Genomic DNA, 25,029 nt, shown 5'->3' with positions numbered 1-25,029 from the left:
ATACAGTTATCAGTTTGACCTGGGCCGAGCGGCATGTGGAGATTAAACCTCAGCTACCTGTGTGCACAGTTACTGTCAAAGCTGTCCAGTTTCTCCAGCGCTTCACTCCTCTTACTCCAAGATTTACTGGTCGTTGGTGTCCTGGCCCAGGTCGTTTCGACAGCTTTTGTAATAGTAACTGGAAAAGTAGCAGATAAATAAAAATAGGAAGTGTTGGACGTATTTGGCAGCACCTCTGAATAGAGAAACAGTTAACGTTTCCAATCTGTGAACTGTTTGTGACAGTATTCTCAGCATTCTTTTAAAATTTCTGACTAACAGCGTCGGTATAATTTTGCTTCGTAATCATGAATAATCAGACTTGTTCTTTAACCTTTACGTACAGAAGACGGTCTTGGTTTGGATAACAGCTCACGTCTTTATTAATACGCTATTAGGGTATTTGAACGAGTGGAATTGGTTAGGATGGCATTCTGTATTCCATATGACCCTGCAACAACATCGTAGAACCAAACTCTCTAGAGGCAACGGAATTGCTGTGTGGATAGTAGACTTATTAAGACACAGATGAAGCACCAATAGCATTTCCCCAATGAATATAAAAATGGAAATTAAGCGATAACAATGTATTTCAGTAGGTTATAATTTGAGAGAGTTTTGTGACTGGGGTATCACTTCAGAGTCTGTGCCAGTCACTTTCTCCAATTTTCAAATGTGGGCAAGGCCCTTTGGTGCTCTGAGGTGTTCTCTGCACTTGGTTAAACCTCCATACACCTGCATGAGAGCCACCACTTTATTGGAACTGCTGTAATCTAAATAGTGATTAATACACTTTGAAAAATACCTTCTCTTGTTACGTTGCCATATTACCACTGGTGATTTTCCTCCTTATTTACAGCCTGCCTGTTGGTGACATCATCGAAACATGTGCACTGATAACACATACAACTCTTTGCAATTCATTAAATGCCTCTGTTGTCAGACTATTTGCTCAATATTAACTCTTGGATAAACCACCATTTCGTCCAGTTAAACTTTGACAAAATGGAGGCCATTGCCTTTGTACCCTGCCACAAACTCTATTTCCTCATCACCAATTTCTTTCTCGGCATTAGTAACAAGATATTTTCTAATCATCCTGTTCTTAGATGTTATTACACTCTCTTCTGGAGGTAGTGAGATTTGAACCTGAGCCTTCTGGCTCGGAGAGAGGGACACTACCATTGCACCAAAAAAGCCCATGCAGTAGGTTGAAAGCTGAGCGTGTGCAATTTTGACATCCTACTGGCCTTTGCTGAAATCCTTATTCCAGATGACCACCCTGTATCCCTCTAATACAGAGGTTGAAGTCAGTAATTTTTCTCCAATTCATGTAGCACCTGACTTGGGATATTATTGTACAAATAATGGAAAATTAATTTGACCTTTGGAGGTCTGAAACTGTTTAGAAGGCTTGTAAAACTCTCCAAGGGTTACTTTCTTTTTAAAGTGTGATTTCCAGTTATTAAAATAGCTGGCCCCATTGTGGTTGCAGAGATTAGGTTAAGAGCTCAGTTTAGAAAGGATTATTTGTGACTACCAAGGAATAACGTGCTGAGCTATACTGCACTTTAATGTTATTGCATGACACGACAATGATGGCAAAACATTTTTATGTTTCTCATCTCAATGGGTGATAACTAAAGAAGTAAACTTAAAGTAGTGTGGGGCAAAATGTTGTTTGTTTATGTGCATTATAACTGCGATGCACGCATGGGAACCTGCAGTAGACCTGAGTCGTAAGATTGAGTCATTTCAGAAATTTCCAACATTGCAGCTTAATTTGAAATATTAAAGCAGCAAAGCATCTCAAAAGGAAGAATGATGCAAAAATGAAAAATACCAATGATTTTCTGAAGAAGGGTCTAGACCCAAAACGTCAGCTTTCCTGCTCCTCTGATGCGGCTCGGCCTGCTGTGTTCATCCACCTCTACACCTTGTTATCCCATGATGCACAATATAATTCTTTGTAATGCCACTGACCCAGTCACAGAAACTGATTTTTGTATTTCTTCAGACAGAGTTTGGGTTCATCTGCTGATATGTTAGTTTGAATTAGGAGCAGGCCCCTCCAGACTGCACACCATTCAATAAAATCATGGCTGAGCTGATTATGCATTCACCTGCACATTCCAGCCTAACTTCAGTCTTAACAGCATCACTTGATGTCATCAGAAGAAAAGCAGCTCATTTAGGACCTATTCTAAAAGCCCATAACCACAAAGGGACTTGGTGAATTTAACATTTGTTTTGGAAAGGTGTTGCATTTGTGAAGAAATGACTGAGGACATAATTAAGAGAAAAGATTCTGTCCACATTTAGTTGTGGGAGGATCAGTGCTGGATCAGAAAGCATAAAATTAATCTAAACGCAATGAAGTACTTTGCACAGACATTTAAATTGCCCAAGGATTTTGCCTTTTACAGCAGATTGCATGATTGGTGGTGGAGGGGAAGAGAGTTGGCAGGATGAGGATAATGACTTTATCTGTTGGTTGTATCTCACACAGAAGCCATAGATTTGATGGACTAGCTACATTTCTCTCATTTGTTTTCTTATGACCATAAGGTGATAATTTATTTGTACTTTTCTTCCAGTAACAAAAAGGTGTCTGCTCTCTGCAGCTTATTTAGATAGTCAGAAATGGGACCAGCGAGAGAGAGACCCTCAAAATCTGGGTAAGTAGAAAACCATTAAGATATAACTTTCAACTTTTTGAAGAGTATTTCTTCTGGAAGGAAGTCTTTGCATTCCTGTACAAATTTCTAAAATGACCCCCCCTTATAATCAGTTTGTCATTTAATTAGTGCAGAAACAGTGAAAATCTCTGATGTGGCTTAGCTTCATTTCTCTATTGCAGGCCAAAAAAAAAACAGTGATAACAGGAAAGCATTTGAAAAGCAGAATAAACTAGCTTGAAACAGAGAGTAGAATAAAAGAACAAAAAAAAATTGAAGGGAGGAGGAAAATAAGAAAAGTAACTGATTTTTTAAGTAGATGCAGATGTACGTCCAAACATCTGATATTGTTAAAGTACTTTGGTGGAGTTCCAAATTTTTTTGAAAACAAGATTCAAGACACTGTCATCTTTTGGCTACCGCATTCTTTTGTGATGTGGAATTAGGTAGTTATGTACTGTCTTTCTCCTGATAGTTGTTCATACTGGGGGAGAAAAAAAAACTATCCATTTAAAAAACAAATCACTCAGAAGATGGCTGGGCCAGCATTTACTGCCCATCCCTAGTTGCCCTTGCGCAGTTGGTGATAAGCTGTTTTCTTGAGCTGTTTCAGTCCATTTGGTGCAGTTACACCCGCAATGTGGTTTGGGAGGGAATTCCAGAATTTTGGTCAAGCAACAATGAAGGAACAACGATATATTTCTAAGTCTGAATGTTTGGATGGGAAATTGCAGATGGTGGTGTTCCCGTGTATCTGCTGTACTTGTCTTTCCAGTTGGTAGTGGTTATGGGTTTGGAAGGTGCTGTCTAAGGAGCTCTGATGGATATCGCAGCACAGTTGTAGGTGATACAACCACTGCTCCTGACTTGTGTCTTGTAGATGATGGACAGGATTTGGGGAGTCAGGAGGTGAGTTACTCACTACAAGATTCCCAGCCTCTAACCTTCTCTTAAAGCCACAGTATTTATATGACTAGTCCAGTTAAATTTCCGGTCAATGGTAACCCTCATGGTGATAATAGCAGGGGTTTCAGTGATGGTGATACCGTTGACTGTCAAGGGGTGCTGTTTAGATTCTCTCTTGTTGGGAACGGATATTAAACTGGTATTTGTGTGGCGTCAGTGTTACTTATCACTTGCCAGCCCAAGCCTGGATATTGTCCACATCTTGTTGCGTTTGGACATGGAGTACTTTAGTGTCTGAGGAGTCATGAATGGTGCTGAGCACTTGCATTCATCAGTGAACATTCCCACTTTCTGACCTTTTGAGGGAGAGAAGGTCATTGATGAAGCAGCTGAAGACAGGTGGGCTTAGGACAGTATCCTGAGGAACTCCTGCAGAGACGTCATCCTCATCTCCATAAAACATACAACCTAGTTAATCCTTCCCTTGTTAAGTGGAGTTATTTTTCCCATTGTATCCACTGACTGATTGAGCTGATGGTGAAATGGAAATAACATTTTTAAACTCTTTCCATAAAACTGTGAAATAAGACCTCTGCACACGGGCTGTGAAATATATCCTTTTTAATCCTATGAACAAAAGGATTAATCCTGTTCTCTACCTCATTTGTCATTACCTCAGTATCCTTGTTCCAGTTGTTACAGGAGTGTCAAAATTTGTGCTGTCATATTTTGCCCAAAGCCAAAAAGAATCTGAGATAAGGTGCAGGGCTGGATGAACACAGCGGGCCAAGCAGCATCAGAGGAACAGGGAAGCTGACGTTTTGGGTCTGGACCCTTCTTCAGATCTGATTCCTTCTCACTGGAAAAACATAGAAACTGAAAGTGTTTTTTTTTTAAATGGCATCATATGTTATAATTTTTAAAAATACTAATTGCAATGAAAACTTACATTAAAAATCTTTTTCTGGGGAATAAATAAGTATACATTGTGGAAATTTCATGTGGGAAATTATTTAATTTTGATGCAGTAGTTGTTTTGTGAGAATTTAGGGGTTGTAAGGTTGATGCTCATTATGGAACTGTCACATGGGAAATTATATATGAAAAGATTACTTCTGGCATTTGCATTAATATTGCTTCTATAAGCAAGAACGCATCATCAGTATATCAGATGCTGCTTTATGTGACTGTAAATCTGCCAGAGGGTAAACTCCTTTCAAACACAATTCTTTTCCAATTACATTTTACATCTGTGCATTACAAGTAATTTACTCAGTCTTGTTCATTCCAGTTCAAGTGATTTTGAATTTGTATGAATCAGGTGGTAGAAAGTAGGCAAATATTTTCTGACGACCAATACAATTGACTTAATTAAATTTTTCTCTTAAACCTCGTATTTGTCCCACAATTTAATAGGCAAGCCAAGCCTTTGGAGTGCTGTCTGGTTCAGTTTGAATACCAGCAGTAATTTGAACAATTTTCAGAAACCTAATGAGAAGCAAATTGTGCTTTATTGGCAGATTAGTAGAAACTGAAACCTTGATGTTCCAGAGTTAAGCGAGATTTCTTGTACTTTAAGGAATATTGTTCTAAAAGCCAATGTTTTTTTTGTGTCTCCTGAATAGCGTGGTTATAGTATCTGTTGTAGATATCTGTCAGCTTTCCTTGTCCTAGTAGTTTGGTCTTTTTTCTTTTCCAGTTACTACTTGTTTTGATTATTTACCAAATTTTCTCCAAAATACTCACGCCCGAGACATAGAGGAACATGTTTGATAATTTTAGTTTGAATTAAGTTAAATTAAATCAACTTAAATTTCCAGTGAATTATCATGCGGTGAGCAGTAGAAAAAAAGATTGCCTGAACAGGTGTGAGGCTACATTTACGCCTTTGGACAGGCAATCTCAGCTTAAAGGATCTACAGCTGCCGTTCTTCCATTGCAGCTTCTATTTTTCCATTTTGTCTTCTCTATCTTACACACTCAGCCAGACTGCTGCCTCTCACTTCCATCTAGCCTCTTCACATGCCTAGATCATTGTTTAACTTATGTTCTGCACCATTACTTGACTCTAGCTTTGACCCCTCCGTCCTTATAAAGAACCACAGCATCTCAAACCTTACTTTCCATTTGTCACCTTCCAAATCTCTGCCCCTGACTTCCACAACACCATGCTCCAGTCTCTTCAATCAGATTTCTCTTCCTATAAGAACAATGATCAAAGTCAGAAATGACACCTCCATGACCCTGGTGGACTATCTCTCCTAATCTTCCTGATGTGTTTGGAGCCTTAAACATCCTCCTTTGCTCTTGTATGCTTCAGCTGAGTGAACTGGCCTGCCTGGTTCTATTCTTATCTATCCAGCTGGAACCACAGAATCACCTGCACTGGCTTCTCTTCCCATCTCCACACCATAACTTCTGGAGTCTTCAAGGATCTATCCTTGGCCTCTTGCTACTTCTCATTTACAGTCTGTCTCTCGGCATCAAACGTCATTTAATGAAGTCAACTGGTGTCATGACCCCACATTGCCCCTTTTCAGGAAGGTCCTCCCCGCCACCTAATTAAGTACCAATTTAGGGGCTCAACAGCGCTGTGGTGTGCCTTATCCCTGATCAACGAAATGGCCCAAAGGCTAGCAGCTGTCAGTGAAAGCTGCCAGGAATACACTGACTTGAATTGCAGGATCACTGAGCAACCAAGGCTGTAGATAAATCAAATCATGGATTAGAATTCATGGGATTGGGGGCTGGGGGTCTGGTCAGTGGTGGGCTTATCCTTCCCACTGGCCTGTTCCTCCATTAAATACTGAGTGCTTTTGAATGAAGGACTCCTCCTTCCCCACAATACTGTAAATGCCAGTGTTCCTACGTGACAAGTCTCTGACAGCCACTAGATGAATACCAATGATAGTGAGAAGACCCGATTGGCAGGCAGCAATTGCCTACTTAAGGGTCTCAGTTGGCTCATGGTCGAGAGGTTGTTCAAAAGACTTCGGCTCCAGACTTGATTAGGACAGAGGCTGGAATGCAATGGGTGTCCCACACGTTACTCTCCCACCTGATTAAATGCATCATCTTCAGAGTCCATCCATCATCAAATTCACTCTGAGGGAAGGTATTAACTTCTACTCATCATCTGTAAACATGATGTTAGGTGCCACATATGAGCACCCAGAACATTGCATCACAACTTCTATCAACCCCTCCTTTATGTGACGATGCTATGGCTTTAAGGGGTGTATTTTGTCCTGGTTTTTGTTTGAACAGCAGTTTTAAGACAGGTGCGGAGCTGTCCATTTGAATCCAATAAAGTAAACACCTTGTGAGGCTTTGGATTTTTCCTAAAAGTTGAAACAATAAAGTTTAAAGCAGCCCGAGTGGTTGGGGTCAAGCTCCGACAGGACCAGGATTTTTAGTTTTAGCTTGCAGTAGCAGTTGCTGCTGGGGTCTTGGAACCAGATGTGGAAGCTGTTTTTCCTCTCTCTGCTCCAGCTAAAAGCTGGGGGTTCTCTTCCGGCTGCTAGAATTGAATGTAAAACAGTCTATTTGAGTGAGGATGCAGAAAAGATTAACAAGGACGTTATTGGGACTGGATAGGTGGGACTTTTTCACTGGAGTGTAGGCTGTTTACTGGTCTTTTCCCTAGGACTGGGGAGTTCAAAACTGGAGGGCATACTTTTAAGGTGAGAGGGGAAAGATTTAAAAGAGACCTGAGTGGCAACTTTTTCATGCAGAGGCTGTTTCATATATGGAACAAACTGCCAGAGGAAGTGGTAGATGCAAGTACAGTTATAATATTTAAAGGACATTTATACAGGTAGATGAATAGGAAAGGTTTAGAAGGTTATGGGCCAAATGCCGACAATTTGGATTAGTTTACTTTAGGAAACTGGTTCGGCATGAACAAATTGGACCAAAGCGTCTGTTTCCGTGCAGAATGATACTGTGAATTAGCCTTTGCCAAGGGTGTGTTTATGAGATGTTGCTATCTTGGAACAGTTAATTAGTATTTTATATGAATATTATTTTGTTAAGCATTTCAATACAGTTACAGTTAAGCCAATTATTTTATTTTGTCTGTACTGTAAAAATAAAGAATGTTTTGCTTAAAGTTGATAGTTTAACCAATCGAATTGCACCCGGAATACACCACCTGGCACTTGCCTTTAAAATAAGAAAATGTTAGGGGCTAGACTATCCTCTTAATATATCTTGAGGGGAATTGGTCTGGTCCACAACACTTCCCTCTGACTTCCAACAGTTCTTGTCTGACATCAGTATTGAATGCACAGCAGCAATTTATGGCAGATGGGATTCAATTCCAGGATTCCCACTGTCATTCCTGGCACTGGTACGGGATAAGAGTATGAAATAGTGAGCCCACGCTCTGTACACTTGACCTGACTAGTTCTGTTGCAGGGATAGGCACCTCCTGTCACCCCTACAATCTTCATGGAGTCACGTCAATGTCTTGGGGAATGTTTCATAGGTACTCAGAGGAGTTGTGAAAAGCAGCCTGATATGGAAACCTATTGAAAGGTATATGTAAAAAGGTCTTGCCCATATCCACTGTTCTCTGTCCATTGCCCCCATGACCCTTCCATATTCTCCCTTCCCCATTACCCCTTTCATGGTCTCTTGCATCCTGCTCACTTACTCACAAATTGCAGCTGAAATAATCCATTAGTAAGTTTTGGAATGCAGCCAAGCATTCATAAAGCCCTGTGTGAGCTATATCAACTGAAATTGATAGCTAGACGTCTATTTAGCTGAGATGTCTCACTATTTGATCAGCTCTTAAGGGGTTTTATTTTCGTGGATTGTTTGTTTTGATTAAAGAAGTAAAAATTGGTTACTCTTTACTTTAGCTTTCTTTCTGACAAGTAGAAATTATCCTTTACCCATAGAGACCAGAAATGGGAGAATAAGCAAGATTCTTGGTTGGTAATGGGAGCAAGCATGGAGTCAGGAAAAATTTTATATTGCTCGCCAGGATACAGATTTGCCATATAAACTGATTCCTGAGTGGCCTCGGGTGAGCTTCCAGAGGACCGGAGAACGGCCAAGGTTGTTCCTTTATTTAAGAAGAGAAACAGATATAATCTGGGTAATTACAGGCTGGTGAGCCTGACGTCAGTGGTGGGGAAGTTGTTGGAGAATATACTGAAAGACAGGATTTATTCACATTTGTAAGCGAATGGACTTGTTAGTGATAGGCAGCATGGCTTTATATGAAGATGATCATGTATTTTGAAGAGGTGACAAGAATGCTTGATGAACGAATGACAATGGATGTTGTCTACATGGACTTTAGTACACATTTGATAAGGTACCTCATGGCAGGCTGGTACAAAACTCATGGGATCCGGGGTGAACTGGCTAGATGAATACGATACTGGCTTGGTCATAGAAGACAGAGTAGCGGTAGAAACAAAACCAAAAATTGCTGGAAACACTAAGCAGGTCTGACAGCATCTGTGAAGAGAGATCAGAGTTAATGTTTCGGGTACAGTGACCCTTCTTCAGAACTTTAGTAGCTGTAGAAGGTGCTTTTTTGGAATGGAGATCAGTAACTAGTGGTGTTCTGTAGGGATCAGTGCTGGGATATATATAAATGATCTGGAGGAAAATATAGGTGTTCTAATTAATAAGTTAGCAGATGACACCAAACTTGGTGGAGTTGTTGATAGTGAGGAGGATTGTCAAAGGATATAGCAGGATGTAGGTAGTTTTCAGATTTGAGCAAAGAAATTGTAGATTGAGTTTAATCCAGACAAATGTGAGGTGATGCGTTTTGGAAGATCAAATTCAGGTGTGAATTATCCAATAGATAGCAGAACCCTTAGGAGCATTGACATACAGAGGGATCTGGGCGTACAGGTCCACAGAATCCTGAAAGTGGCAACACAGGTGCTGCTTGTTGAGGTGCTCTCTCTCTCTCTCTCCCTTGAAAAACCAGCCTGCTGCACCTTCATTGCTGGAGGGCCAAATATTTCACCTCCAAGAACTGAATGGCTATGCTTACTTGCATGGTCAGGCTGTCCTTTGGCCAATAATTAGCCAATCTAGGAAAATCAATCTTGCTGAGTATTCCCCGGCAGTGTGTGGTTATGTCCCCCATTTGACCCAGATGTTGGAGTCCTGACCCAAAAGCTAGGCCCCTGCTCAGTGTTATGCTCTGTTTCTGTTAGCAAGAACTGTTTGGAACTGAGAGAGACCTGGAAGTACCAATCGTGACTGAATTACTGAAGCATTCCAATTGTTCCAATACGTTGAAGTCTGTCTTGAGGATTTTTTTTATGTTGAAGCTTTAAGCACAAATTCTTCTTATTATTCATGTTACAATCTCATTAAGAATTCATCTAGAAACCTGTGATTTTAAAAAAATATATAAATAATCAACAATAAGAAAATCTGTAGTATTACAACAAAAATGAGAGGATTTGAAATGTAAAACAAATTACCGGTCCTGAGAATTGAAAGGCTAAATACTTGATCAGTTGCTTGATGGCTTATAATAAAGAGGATGCCGCCATTTTTGTCACAGCACTCTGTACCCTTATAACATGCATGACAATTTAACATAAATTGAAGTGATTCAGATGGCATTCTAAAATATTAGTTTTGAAGATCTTCCTATAATTTTTGTTACATTTAATTATTTAACAGCTTTTAATAGATTGATGTGTATAAAACATTCCTTAATTGTAACAAGTTGAATGATGTGTGGATGACACAGTTAACATTTTAGAGCAATGATAAAGCACAGTAGGTGGCAGTGTGGTTTTCTTTCCAGAGAACTTTTTTAATTGCATCTCATTTTTGCTTGACATTGTCTGAGACAGCTCATTGCCAGGTTTCAATATATATGGTGCATTCTTGTTTATTTGCCTTTGTTCTACCAATAATCACCAATAAACTATGCCTTCCCCCTGCACGTCCACAGCCCGAAGAAATTTCCAAAGAAATTCAGAATGTCAATATATGAAATTAAACTACAATTTAGCTTGAATCCATATGCATTTTAATTTTAAACATGATCACAACATAAAAGTAAGGGAAATTGAATGTTCTTTTGTAAGGCTATGTGGAAATAATGTCTCCCATGGAAATAGTTCATTGTTCGTTTTAGGAAATTGGAACAAATGATGTTGTGAGCCATGTTTTGTAACCTTATTGGAATGTTAATCAACTGAATGTCTGAGTTAGTAAGAACTAATGTGCTTTTTCAAGGGTTAACAGGCTAGAAGCAAAAGCCTATGCTAAATAGGATTGAACAACAAAGTATGAGATTCCTTCTCTCATTTTTGTTTCTAAAAATCTTTCTGGTGCCTCTGAAATAATGTACGGTGTTTGGGCATATAGCTAGTTTTTTTTTTTGCAGCTTGCAGCTTATTCATTAAATATAATAGAAGTATGTTGTGTTCACAAGTAGAAATTAAAATACTGCTGAAAAAGTATTGACTGATAGAACAAAAGGCCAACCCACTCAGTCGTTTTTCCATAAGAATAATTCACTTATATTTTGGTGTTTCTCTATCTCTAATAACAGAATACATATAATCAAACATAATTCTGCTTCTTTCAATCAGCGAAATTAGCTATGCTAATGGATATAACCTACGAGAAGAAACTTCCTGTCAGCTCGTTGACAATAGCGCGGGTAAGTCTGAACAGACATGCTCCATGTACTATTGCCAGTCAGGCATAATATCTTTGATGTATAAATTTAACAACTATAAGCCATTTGATTATTATCTTAATACTTCCACTAAATGTATGTTTTTGACAGATCATGTTTTAGGCTCCAAAAATGTAAACTCTTTTAAAGACATTATCATCTTCACATATCTGCAATTCAATGCTTACCACAAAATTCCAATTATTAATTGCATCCTTATGATAACAAAATTATATTGATTTGAGAGTTATTTGTAACTTGAGGAAACATAGGAAAGACTGAAAAGATGCATTCCGAATTACTGGGAACATTGCAGCAACGTGGAGAGAGCCACACTGAATTTTGTTTGTTTACTATAATATTTTAAATATCCAAAATAAACTGCATATTTTGCTTGATGCTGCATTAGTTGGGGAAGAGAAAAATTCCAAATCCAAACTTTTGTTGTCTTTATAGCTCAAGCATCATCATGAGCCAGGCTCCAGTAGATTGTAGCAAACTAATGTTCTGCTTGCCCTCCCAACTTGCCTCCAAAAACAACGTATAACTTTGCAAAACTATACAGCATCCTTAATGAGAGAAGAAAACCGTCATGAAACAATGGGTCAATCTCCTTTAATCGTTTTTTTGGCTGTGTGTATCTCAACAACAATTTCTTACATGCCAAGTATGGTGATTTAATAATGGAATCTTTTTTGGGTTGAAAATGGGAGATTGACTGTCTTGTTTTAAAAAACAATACAATATGATCCACAGGATTCTGGCCATCAGTTTAGCAGCACACCCAGAAATACAGCTGCACAATTCTTTTGCCTGTGATTCTCACTTAGAGACCAGAAAGTTAGAGCTACTATAGCAATGAGTCTTAGACTGGAAACTTAATTAGATTAAGGAGCTATCTTAGACCTGACAGAAGTGCCTACCACTTCATTTCTGGTAATGAGCAGCCACACAGAATATCAGGCCTTACTGTCCACTCATATTAATTCACAATTGTTATATTCAGAATTAATAGTTTGATTTAAAGAAATTAAGTGACACGGCTTTTTTTTTTAGTCTCCAGGTTAATAGATACTTTGAACTAAGACTAAACAGTATTATTGAGAGAACAATGTGTTATGTCATACAGACTTATCTCAAAACTTTACTGATTCCCATTCATATGGCACAACAATGTTGAACGGAATCCTCTTATTTCCTCTTGATATTTTCTGTTGCTGATAAACTGTCATCACTCGCGAGAATTTAGCTTCTTGCAGTGTGCGTAAATGAAATAACAAAGAGCTAAATAATGCAGGAACGGATGCATATAAATAGAGACTACGTTTTCATTTCTGCAAACAAATTTTTTTGAAGATTTAGTTTGCTTTCTCCTTTTGGGTTTCATTTGCTTGATTTGATAATTTAGAAACATGTCAAATGATTTTATTACTTCACTATTTAATTTTGTATTCTTATAGTCAGATACCTTCAAACCTCTACAACGAAGCTGCTAATGCTTTTTGCAATAGGTTTGATTTACTTAAAATTTTCTGTATGTTTGATGGCAACTTTAATAGCAATCAATGTAATGGCTTTAGTTGGTGGAATTATTAGTGTGATGTAAATGATTATCTCCATCTATCTTTTGTATTGCAGTACATGCTGAAATGATAAAGGGACGATTACAGATTTAAAGCCAAATATAAATATTTCTGCACATTGTTTTATTCCTGTAGTTTGTTGACAATATTTCTTCAAGAGAAGAGGTCGAACAAGCTGAATACTACCTTTACAAGTAAGTATGTTTCCCCTGATTTTACAAGCTTTTTTGAAAAGAGCAAAATCTTTGTTCTGTTTCTTGCCCAATGAGCTGTTTCTGGGCAGCACATTCAAAATAAAGCAATAACAACCTGAGCTGTCAGAAAAAATAATGCCAAAATCATGATGTGTTTTTCGTCACTGTAATGTTCTTTGTATTTCTCTTCCTCTCCACCACTAGGCAGTATCTCTAATTGTCTGCCTGCTACACAGTGAGGGAAAATTACTTGGCATTTAAATGGTTTCAATGACTAACTTACAATAAAGGAAAAGTTGTGTTTTCTAAATATGGTGAACAGGAGGAAATCAGCAATTACTCTACTGCATTTAGTTTCTGGTCTGTCTTTAACAGCAAAATGTGTAAATGTGATATGTAATAGGTTCATTTTAGCCCTTTCTCTGTATAACATGATTTGTGTTGTGCTTCCATGAGAAGGACAGGCTCACTCAGTTTGTTCCCTGCTGCCTGGCTGCTGATTGCATATTTCTCAAAGAAGCTACAAGGTGTGTCTTGGTCTGTCAAAAATTATATCAGCTTACCTTTTGGAAAGGTTCCATCAGCTGCTGGTGGAATGAATTTGTGCTTAATGTCCAAGTTTTACCACTTGTCACTTGATTATGATTGTCCAACCTCTTTGTTACTAAAATTCCAAACTGCTAAAATGCTCCTTAAAACCCACCTTTGTGCCCAAACCTTTGGAGACCTGTCCTGATATTTCTTTATGTAGTACAATGTTGAAATTATTTGATAATATTCCTGTTCAGTGCCTTGGGGTATTTTTACTCTGCTAAAGATGCTGAAGCAGATGTTAACGTGGTTTGCTATTTTCATTTGTAATTTTTTTCCAAGTAATCTGATAGGGAATTCAGAAGGACCCTCTCTACCCAAACAGCTCACTATAAAATGGTGCAGTTGACACAAATAGCAAAGATTATTTTAAAGGAATTGTGAATAAGTATTTGAAGAAAAGAATAGAGTCATAGTTGGTGTTCAATAAAAAGAAAGGGAGGAGTCTCATGTAGAGCATAAACACAGACGTAGACTAATTAGGTTGAATGGTCTGTTTTCTATGCGGTAAATTCCACGTAACGTGAGCATTTATACTTTGTAGGTACCTTTATGTTAAACTTAAAAACAGAATTGGAATCTTTTATTTTCTTGTGTTGATTATTGTTACAATCTGAAACTGAAATTATGTTTAGAACTTTGTATTTTGAAGACTTTTAGCAAAAGACTGTGATTAGGTAGGAGTCAGCGTAAGACTGCAGAGTCAGGCCAAGCTGACCAAGCTCAAACTACTCCATTCCAAACCTCTGCTGCTCATGTTAAATCAGAAACATAAAAGAAAACCTAGGAAACAGAGCTGCATTTCAGCATAGAACATGGAGTATAATTGCTAATTATTTCATGTTTGCATTTCTCTTCTCGTCTAAGTAATATTTGTGTCTTGAATAATTCAAGCTGATACTGGATAGACAAAGTTACAAGAAGTGATGCTCATCATGTTGATGAGCGCAAGAAATCCCACAAAAAAATTTTAAAATGGAAAGACCCATTCTTGGACATGAATGAAGTCCAAGGACACTTACAAAAATAGATTTAACCAGGAAGCTCAGTAACTCACAGAAGTCTCTTGCAAGATTCACTTTGCTAATGAAAATATATACACAATTAGACATCATTTTGTCCTCTTTATACACATTTGTTCCTTATTCTCATCTCTGTCTTAGAGAAATTAATAATAAAGGTTTTTAGATTTCTAACCATTGAACGAAAATTGGCAACATCATGCAGAAGATACATCATTGCAAATATTAGAAATGAAAAGTTGAATTATACGGGGTACCAATTGAGTACCAATGCACCAGCAACTTTTGAACTTGTGAGAAAAATGAGATAATCCAGCAGCACACAAAATTGCTTTTGAAGGTTTCTGGATATCTTGAGAAGGATAATAAGAGGCACGTGGGGATCATTGGTTTAATAAATAGAGACATAGAGTAGAAAGTAAAGCATGTTGTACGAACGCTTTTTGTAGAATACTGGTTAAGTCTCAGGTGGAATATCTTGGCTAATTCAGTGTTGTACTGTTTAAGAAGAATGTCCAGGCCTTGTCGAGGATACAGAAAAGACTTGTTAAAATGGTACTAGAAACGCCGGACATGAGTTGCACAGTAATACTAGAGAGGCTGGGATTGTTTTCCTTAGAGCAAACAGGTTAGGTAGAAATTTGATGGAAGCGTTCAAAATTATAAAGGACTTTGATAGAACAAATAAAGATAAACTTTTTTCCATTAAGATGGAAAATATACAAAATAGGAGCAGGAGTAGACCATTCAGGAAAACATTTTAACACAAGTTGTGACGTTCTGGAGTGCACTGCCCAAAAGGGTAGTAGAAGCAGATTCACTTGTAGTTTTGAATAGGAATTGGATAGTAACACTATGAAGAAAGATTTGAAGGGCTGAAGGGAAAGGGTACAATGGTGGAACTTTCTGCACTGCTCTTCCAAATGTGTATAGGCAGGATCAGCTGAATTGCCCTCTTCCGTGCTAAATTATTCCATATTTATATGAATGCATATGCTTTTAAAAATGCCATTTTGCAGCTTTGTAGAATGTGTGTGTGTGTGTGTGTGTGTGTGTATTGTACACATCAACTAAAAACTTGTTGGCAATTTCTAATAAGTAGAGAACATACAGCATCCATTTATTCGGTCACACTTACTATGTATTAAGAGGCATCTCAAAGCACATGGATTTCAAATGACCATCTATGATGTTAAGTTTGTAATCACTTGTTGGATAAAGAAAAGCTCTGCGAGATTTTGTTTCAGTTTCAAGATTTCATTTTTAGCGAAATCACACAAACTCTGAAACTGGCACTACATAATTTATAGATATGTATATCTTAAAATTATAAAAATGCATCGGCAACCAAACATATTTCAAACACTTGGCTCCAGATATTGTTATAATCCTACCTGACGGTAATGCTAGACAAGTTAAATTCTAGTGTGAAACTTGGCTTCATAAATCATAAATTTAATTTTTACCATTGTTTAGTCACTGAACATATTCATATGAGGCTGGCAAAGTTTTTTAAGTAAAGAACTCAAATTTACTACACTAAAGGAAAAGGAGGAAACCCAAAGCTAAATACGTAATGCAGGTTGGAAAGACCTTGCCAGAAATGTCAAAACAAAGTCTCAATATTTTTCCCAGTAATATGCTTTATAGATACTCAATCCCAGTAAGTGTGACCTCTCCTATCTTACGTCTTTAACATTTTACTGAACTGACTCCTTCCAGTTTGGATGTCCTTGTGCTTTCTTTCCAGTTCTGATGACCTGAACCTCTTTTCAATTTCAACTGCTTGAAAACTTCCACACAAATTTTCACAGCTCAGAGGCTTCACAAAATAAAGCCCTTTGCAAGGTTGGAACTATTCTCTTGAACTGAAAGACCTGATTCTTCTGAACTGTACTCAAATCGCTATTGCCACTGGTGTATTTTCTCTGCCATAGAAAGTAAATTTTAACCATTTCATCAGTACTACAGCAGGTAGTCACATGTTTGCTGGAAACAATATGGTTAGTTCACTGTTGCTGGTGGCTTTTAGACCACTTGATTAAAAAAAAACTTCACAGAACTGAAACGACACCACTATTTTAGTTCTACTTTAAAACCCAAATGATAATACATTATACATGTTACACCTGTAGTTGTTTAAAGTATTGGCAAAGATCTGTAACTTGGGTTGTGGATGAGGTTGTTGACTTGCTCCCTGAGCTGGCTTGTATTTGTTCAGACGTTTGTTTCATCACCCTGCTAGGTGACATCATCACCAATGAAGCAATGTTATTCTACTCCACTTGGAATTTATGCTGTCCGGTCCGTTACGGTGAGTCTGAACAAAAACAAGCTAGCTCAACGAGCAAGTCAACAACCTCAATATATTATGTACCTTTTTATCAAAATACAATTAAATTGTCTTTTTTCTGAAGCTGGCATTTTGAACAGAGACTGTTTGACTTTGCTGTCAACATACTGAAGCACAGCCAGACTGACTGATCAATTTTGTGAGAAGTCAGCACATATTGGAATGTGTTTTCTTGTGGGAAGTGCTGACAGTATATGGTATGACAAAGTGTAGAGCTGGATGAACACAGCAGGCCAAGCAGCATCAGAGGAGCAGGAAGGCTTGACGTTTCGGGCCTAGACCCTTCTTCAGAAAAATGAAACAATTTTAACCCCACTGCGGAGCCTCTTCTAAGGATGCCTACCCTGAAGAAGTTACCCTCCTCCCTCTCTCCAGCATCTGCAGTTCCTACTATCTCTGACAGTATATGGTGCTATTATTATGTTCTGGTGCTATTAGTGGACTTTAAGCGTATAATAATGATAAAGGATGCATTGATTTGCATGGTACCAACAATAGCTGTTTTGAAAAAAAACATTATTTTCTGTGAACACTATCTCTATTCCACACTTCATTATATAGATACAACATCAGGTAGTACCTGTACAATTGAATATTAGTGGGATCTACAGACAAGAGGAGATTCAGAAACATAAAAGCTTCAGGATTAAAAATGTTCAAGCATTTGGTCATTGTACCACTGAATGGTTTACCTTGCCATGTCAACAACATACTGGAAAATTATTAGTGTTATGTCGAAAATTTGAAATAAGGCATTTGTACGACAAACAATTTAACTGGTGGGATGCAAGGTCTAGAGGAGCTGGAACGTTTACGAAAATTTACATGACTGTTTCCCAACCAGAAAGGAAAATAATCAGCAGACATCTTTAAAGCACTACGCTTTAATCTGCAATTGGCTACATAATGAAGCAAAAAGCTGTGCTCGCTGATAACTTATAATCCCATAACAGAATAAAACAACAATTTCTGAAATTTTGTTGTTAAAGTAATTTTGATGCTTGCAGCTGATATAAATCAGACACAACTGAAGTTGCATTAGCAGAGTGCGGTAGGAAATTTCATCACTGATTCACCATAGCAACCACTCACCCCATCAGTCTGCTCAGTTTACTTAGCCTATCATAATTTTAGATTCTAAATGAACCAATACAGAGGTACATATATAGCTTATATCTGTGCGTGTTTGTTTGTCTATATCTGAATGTATAAAAATGTATTTTTAATGACGATTATTTAAAATACATTGTTTTTATGATTTATTATTTTCAATAAAGAATTTGGTGGGATTTCTATAAACTGAGAATTCAAGCCAGAGCTGCTAGTGATTATTACTGTTCTAGACCTCCAAAGTAAGTGGCATGAATTGTCATGCAGTATTTTGATAATATTTTCAACTACAAAGATTAAGAAAAATAATTTTGTCTTTATAGTTTATATTGGAGTTTTGCGATACATGTGAAAATCCTGACCTTCAAGTCACCTTCATTATCCATTTCTGCTAGATTCCTGTCTCAACATGGATTTGCTGACTAGGCCAGCCCATTTCCAATTTGCTTTGAGAAGGTGGTAGTGAGCCGCTTTGAACCACTGCAGTTCATGTGATGTAGGTATACCTATAAAGATGTTCGTGAGGGAGTTCCAGGAGTTTTGCTCAGCGACAGTGAGAGAACAGCAGTATCAGTGCGAGTCAGGATGGTGTGTGGCTTAGAGAGGAACTTCTAGGTGATGCCTCTCATTATCTGCTGCCCTTGTCCTTCAAGATGGTAGAGCTCACAAGTTTGGAAGATGCTATATAAGGAGCACTGTTGAGTTAGAATCATAGAACCCCTACAGTGCAGAAGCAGGCCATTTGGCCCATCGAATCCACACTGACCCTCCAAAGAGCATCCCACCCTGACCCACCCCCTACCCTATCCCTGCATTTCCCACCCTGACCCACCCCCTACCCTATCCCTGCATTTCCCACCCTAGACACTATTGGCAATTTAGCATAGCCAATCCACCTAACCTGCACATATTTGGACTGGAGGTTTCCAGAGGAAACCCATGCAGACACGGGGAGAATGTGCAAACTCCACGTAGAAAGGTGCCCAGGGCTGGAATTGAACTCTGGTCCCTGGTGCTGTGAGGCAGCAATGCTAACCATTGTGCCGCCCCCAGTGCATCTTGCTGACGGTGACTAGGCTTCTATGCTTAACAAGAATTACCATTTACTACAGATAAAGAGATTCTAGCTATAGATAAACAATTAGGAACTGTTAATATACAATTCTACTAATCAAAAAGATTGAGGGCAGAGGGGTAGATATTGCGTACATAGACTTTAGTAAAACCTTTGACAAGGTTCCACATGGTAGACTGATTAGTAAAGTTAGATCACATGCAATTCGGGGGAGCTTGTCAATTGAATACAAAATTGGCTTGACGGTAGGAGACAGAGGATGGTGATGGAGGATTGCTTTTTGGACTGGAGACCTGTGACCAGCGATGTTCTGTAGGGATTGGTTATAGGTCCACTTATTTGTCATTTATGTAAAACAATTTGGATGAGAATTTAGGAGGAATAGTTGGTAAGTTTGTGGATGGCACCAAAATTGGTGATATAGTTGACAATGAAGAAGGATCTAAGATTACCAAGAGATCTTGATCAATTGGCCCAATGGGCTAAGGAGTTGCAGGTGGAGTTTAATTTTGATAAATGTGAGGTATTGCATTTCGATAAAGGAAACAAGGGCAGAACATGTCCAATTAAGAGTTGGGTCTTGGGAAGTGTACTCAAACAGAGAGACGTGGGGTTCAGGTACATAGTTCTTTGAAAGGTGAGTCACTGGTAGACAGGGTGGTTAAGAAGGCATTTAGCACACTAGTCTTCATTGCTCAAACCTTTGAGTATAGAGTTGGGACGTCATGTTGAGATTACAGGACATTTGAGGTCACTTTTGGAGTACTATGTGCTGTTCTGGTTGTCCTGCTGTAGGAAGGATATTATTAAAAGAGGGTTCAAAAAGGATTTACCAGAATGTTTCCAGGACTAGAGGGTTTGAGTTATAAAACTAGGCTGGATAGGCTGAGATTTTTTCACTGGAGCATAGGAGGTTGAAGGGTGACGTTATAAAAGTTTATAAAATCATGAGGGGCATCCATAAGATAGCAAAGGACTTTTCTCTAGGGTAAGGTGAGTTCAAAACTAGGAGGCATATTTTTAAGGTGAGAAGAGAAAGATTTAAAAGGGACCTGAGGGGAAACATTTTCATGCAGAGTGGATTGTGTGTAGAATGAACTGCCAAAGAATGTGGTAGATGCAGGTACAGTTACAACATTTGAAAGACATTTGGACAGGTACATGAATATGAAAGGTTTAGAAGGATATGAGCCAAATGCGGGTAAGTGGGACTAGTTTAGTTTGGGAAACTTGGTTGACATGGATGAGTTGGACCAAAATGTCTCAATGATTCTTGTTAAAACTCTATCCGTCTTTGTAAAACTCTCTATCACACACATTCAGACAGACACAAAACGACATTGCTGTTATGAATGAAACGAAAAACAGGGAAGGCAGCTTAATCATCCCTATTCATTGGCTTCACTGAGATAATAGTTTTAGCTTGCCAGGACTTGTTGCTTCTCAATATCTCTTTGCCAGGTACTTTCACTTGCTTGCAAAAGACAATTCACAAATTGCCTCACAGCGCCAGAGACTCCGGTTCAGATCCAACCTTAGGTGACTGTGTGGAGTTTGCGTGTGTTTCACGGATCTGTATGTTTTTCCTGTGGGTGCTCCAGTTTCCTTCCACAGTCCAAAGATGTGCAGGTTAGGTGGATTGGCCTTGGTAAATTGCCCGTAGTGCTCAAGGATGTGCAGGCTAGGTGAGTTAGCCATGGTAAATGTGGGGTTATGGGGATATGGCAGGATTTTCTTTAGAGGGTCGGTGGTGACTCGATGGACCAAATGACACCTAACTGCAATGTAGAGATTCTATGCTTCTAAAAAGTCTCTGACTTATTGTTTATAAGCCGCAGCTTACAGAAACTGGGTGAGGGAAAATAAACTGGCTTTCTTCAGGTTTTACTGCAGGGAAGAAAACACCACCTCTTCCTTTGTAGGTCCAAAAGCTTTTGGCTATATCGTTGATATCCATAAGCTGTTTAGTTACCTGGGAACCACTTATATCATAGTTGGCATGTAGAAAGCCTTTATCATCGAAAAATGATCACACCTTCACAGACTAGTCAGCTGCTTGTTGCTGGCCGGATATCACTTCGTGCACATGTCCTGGTGCCAGTTCATCTGCAGCTAAACTTCCTCAGCCGACTGAACACATAACACTGCCATCAGCTCTTACAGTAAATGCTGGTAGCTTGCTTTTAAAAAGTGCAGCTATCTCTTCAACAATCCTTGGAATACTGTATGCTTTATTAACAGTTCTCTCTCATTGCCTTACTACTTTTAATGGTGTTATGGACTCAGGTCTCCCTGCTCCTGCACACCCTTTAAAATAGTACTCTTCATTTTATGCTGTCACTCCATGTTCTTGCTTACAAAGTGCATCAGCTTTCACTTCACTATTTTGAGCTTCATCTTTTACTTAATTGATTGCTGACTTGACTAGCATTTGTTACCGTCCCTAGTGGCCCTTGAGAAGGTGGCGGTGTGCTGCCTTCTTGAACTGCTACAATCCATTTTGTGCAGGTGTAATCCACAATGCCATTAAGGAGAGTGTGCCAGGCTTTTGACGTAATTTCTATCTTTTTCTTGGGTTATCCACAAAGTGCTTGATTTATTTTTTTCCTACCTATCCCTCTTGAGGGAATAAACTATCTTCTCTTCAAAAGTAGCCTGTTGTTCAGCCATTGTTTGTCCCACCAACCTGTGGTTCCAGTCTATTCGGCCCATCTGTATTCTTGCCCCACTGAAGTCCACTCTCCGCCGATTGAGTATTTTTGCTCTTGATTGATCAATGTCATTTTCCAATATCAACTTAAACCTTATGATAGAATAATCACTGTTTTCAAAATATTTCACTTTGTCACTTGATCGAGAGGCCTGCCTTATTCCTGAGAACCACATTTAGCAGTGCATCCATTCTTGTTGAATTGAATGCTTACAGTTGTAGATAATTACTGTACACAGTCTAGGAATGCTTGTCCCTCGCTATCTCTTATACTAAAAGTATCCAGATGATGAATGAGTAATTAATGTCCCCCATTGTAACTACCCTATGATGTTTAGATCACTCTGTAATTTCCACTTGGCACATAGGGATGAGGTTTATTTGAAATGCTTCAGCCTTGTCTTTTGGCTTAGTGTGCTGGGCTCTCCCATTATTGAAGTTAGGATTTATATGGACCCTTTCTTCCAGGAGTTGCTTAATTGGCCATTTGCAATCAGATATGGCAGGACTGCCAAGCTTAGACCAATTGCTTGTGGGATTGCTTTCTGTTTTGTAGTATTTTAAACCAATACTCCACACAGGGTGTCTTCATTCAAATGTCAAGCAGACATTACATTGGAGGGAATACAAGCAGTTTAAATTATGTTCTGTAATCTTTGCTGCTTACAATAGGACTGATGTCATTAACAAAGGACAATATAGGACATTACAACAGTGACACAGAAAAAGCATTAGATTAAGAAATGGAAGAAGTTATTATTACAGTCAATAGCCCCAGACACATCCATTCACCCCTTCTATAGAAGGAATTAAAGTCTTTTACATAAAGAACAGCTTGGAGCCAGGGATACGTCACCTTGATGAACTGTATTTGTTTTGTCACTGTTTGCCTGTCCAAAGTAGTTGCCAAACACCAGTCTCTCAGTAGGATGTCTTGACAAAACATGTTAGTGATATTGTTTACTGAAATTCCACCGCATATCTGCTAAGTTGGTTTGGTGTTTGCACAGTCTATCAATTGTTTGAAACTCCACAATTGTTGCTTAGTTTCCAGAATAATTTTAAACCTCATAATTGTTGTTTCGTTTGAAAAGTTCACTTCAGTTACCTCTATATCGTTTCTTGTTTGGAGTGCAAAGATGCAGAAGTTATACTGCAGCTATGTAAAACCTTGGTTAGATCCTACTTGTGCAACTGTGAGCAGATCCAGGTACCATACCTTAGGAAGGATATATTCGCCTAGGAGGGAATATAACGTACATTTGCAAGAAGGATATCTTGACTTCAGGGGTTAAATTATGGGGAAAAATTATGCAAATGAGGCTGTTTTGGCTAGAATTTAGAATGTTAAGGAGTGATCTAATGGAAGTCTTGAATATATTAACAAGAAAAGATAGGGTAGATAAAGATAAGCTATTTCCACTGGTTGGAGATTCTAGAACAAAGAGGAGATAATCTGAGAATTAGAGCCAGAGCATTTGGGAGAGATATTAGGAAGCACTTTTACACACAAAGGGTGGTAGATGTTTGGACTTCTCTTCCACAAATAGCAGTGAATGCTGGATCAGTTGTTAATTTGAAATCTGATACAGATACATTTTTATTAGGCAAAGGTATTGAGGGATATGGGTCAAAGGCAGGAGTATGGAATTAGTCACACATCAGCCATGACCTTACTGAATGGTGGATCAGGTTTGAGGGGCAGAATGGCCTATTCCTGCTTTTATATTTGTGTGTTGTACCTTCATCAGAGTGATTCATCATTTTTTAACATATGGCCTGCACTTCTCATTGAAACAGAGTTGATCTGTTGACTTGACATTAAGATAGGGTGGATAAGCTGAGCTATGAGGTTATAGATTATGGTTGAATACAAGTCTGTTGCTGCAGTTGATGGACTAAGACCTGATGGATGGCCAACTTTGAGCTGCAAGATGTGTTCAAAGTTTATCCAATTTAACAGAACAGAGGGTGTCCTCGATGTGAAGCCGGTACTTCATCTCGAAGAGCTGTGCGGTTGTTACTCCTACCGATACTGTCATGGACAGATGCATTTGCTACAGGTAGATTGGGGTGGAGAGTTCAAGATACGTTTCTCCCCCTTGATGTTTCCCTCAACACCTACCACAGAACCCAGACTAGCAACTATGTCCTTTTGGGACTTGGCCAGCTCGGCCATTAGCAGTGCTACTGAGCCACTGTTGGTGATGGACATTGAAGAACTTCAGAGAGTTCATTTTGTAACCTTGCCACCTCCGTGCCTTCTAAGTCATGTTCAACATGGAGGAGCACTGATTCGTCAGCTGAGGAGTAAAGTGGTGGTCAACATGTTAACATCAACCTTGTTCATGTTTGACCTGATACCATGAGACTTTTTAACTGTACACCACTGTGTCACCTCCTCTGATTGATCTGTGTTCTGAAGAAGGTTCTAGGCCCGAAACATCAGCCTTCCTGCTCCTCTGATGCTGCTTGGCCTGCTTGTTCATCCAGCTCTACACCTTGTTATATCAGAGGTTCAAGAGGGTGGGTGCACACCACCATCGTCATAAGGCCAATAAATGCTGCCAGAGGCAGCAATGTCAACATCCTGTGAATTAATTTTTAAAATTCTCTTCTACATTGTGCTTTGTCTTGAGCAGGGCAACCAATATCATAGTCCCTTGTGAGTTTAGTGTTCACTAAGTGCAATGAGCTCATAGCCTGTATGCAATGGTTACTTCCAACCAGTCATCCACTCACCCCACCAACTCTTGATTGGCATGATTTTAAGTGCAAATACCAACCAAAGGAAAGTTTGAAACAGGAGCCTTTAATCTCAACAATCCCTTAGCTAATTTGAGATTAATTAGTGGTCTCCCTAGTGAAATATTTTATTTCTGACTGCAAGTCCCTACCAAAGGGAGGGTCAAAATGTTTGTTCACTGAGTTAGACCTCCCAGTTAGTAACCCAGAAGTAGTGCTATAAATTTGATTTTATTTCTCTTGTATCTTAAAGTATCTTTAAGAAGAATATAATGCCAAAAATGCCAGTTAGCAGTTCATTCATCATACTTATTGTTTTTGAGACATGGCTGCTATGTTTCC

The 25,029-nt window shown here is 38.7% G+C and overlaps 1 protein-coding gene across 1 annotated transcript in view; it reads left to right on the top strand.

The window, feature by feature from the left end:
* The first annotated feature begins 6 nt into the window (after window positions 1-6).
* The window catches only part of mrps27 (mitochondrial ribosomal protein S27), an 81,946-nt gene continuing 56,923 nt past the window's right edge, over window positions 7-25,029 (top strand). The window contains exons 1-4 of the mRNA XM_048595145.1: window positions 7-150; window positions 2,637-2,717; window positions 11,216-11,286; window positions 13,023-13,081. Coding sequence (XP_048451102.1) covers window positions 11,227-11,286; window positions 13,023-13,081 — 119 coding nt within the window. The 5' untranslated portion in view covers window positions 7-150; window positions 2,637-2,717; window positions 11,216-11,226. The remainder of the gene's footprint in view (window positions 151-2,636; window positions 2,718-11,215; window positions 11,287-13,022; window positions 13,082-25,029) is intronic.

This window comes from Rhincodon typus, chromosome 3 (assembly GCF_021869965.1).
Source record: "Rhincodon typus isolate 14 chromosome 3, sRhiTyp1.1, whole genome shotgun sequence".
Lineage (NCBI taxonomy): Eukaryota > Metazoa > Chordata > Chondrichthyes > Orectolobiformes > Rhincodontidae > Rhincodon > Rhincodon typus.
Note: the sequence above shows the minus strand (reverse complement) of the source record. Positions and strands in the feature narration are given on the sequence as shown.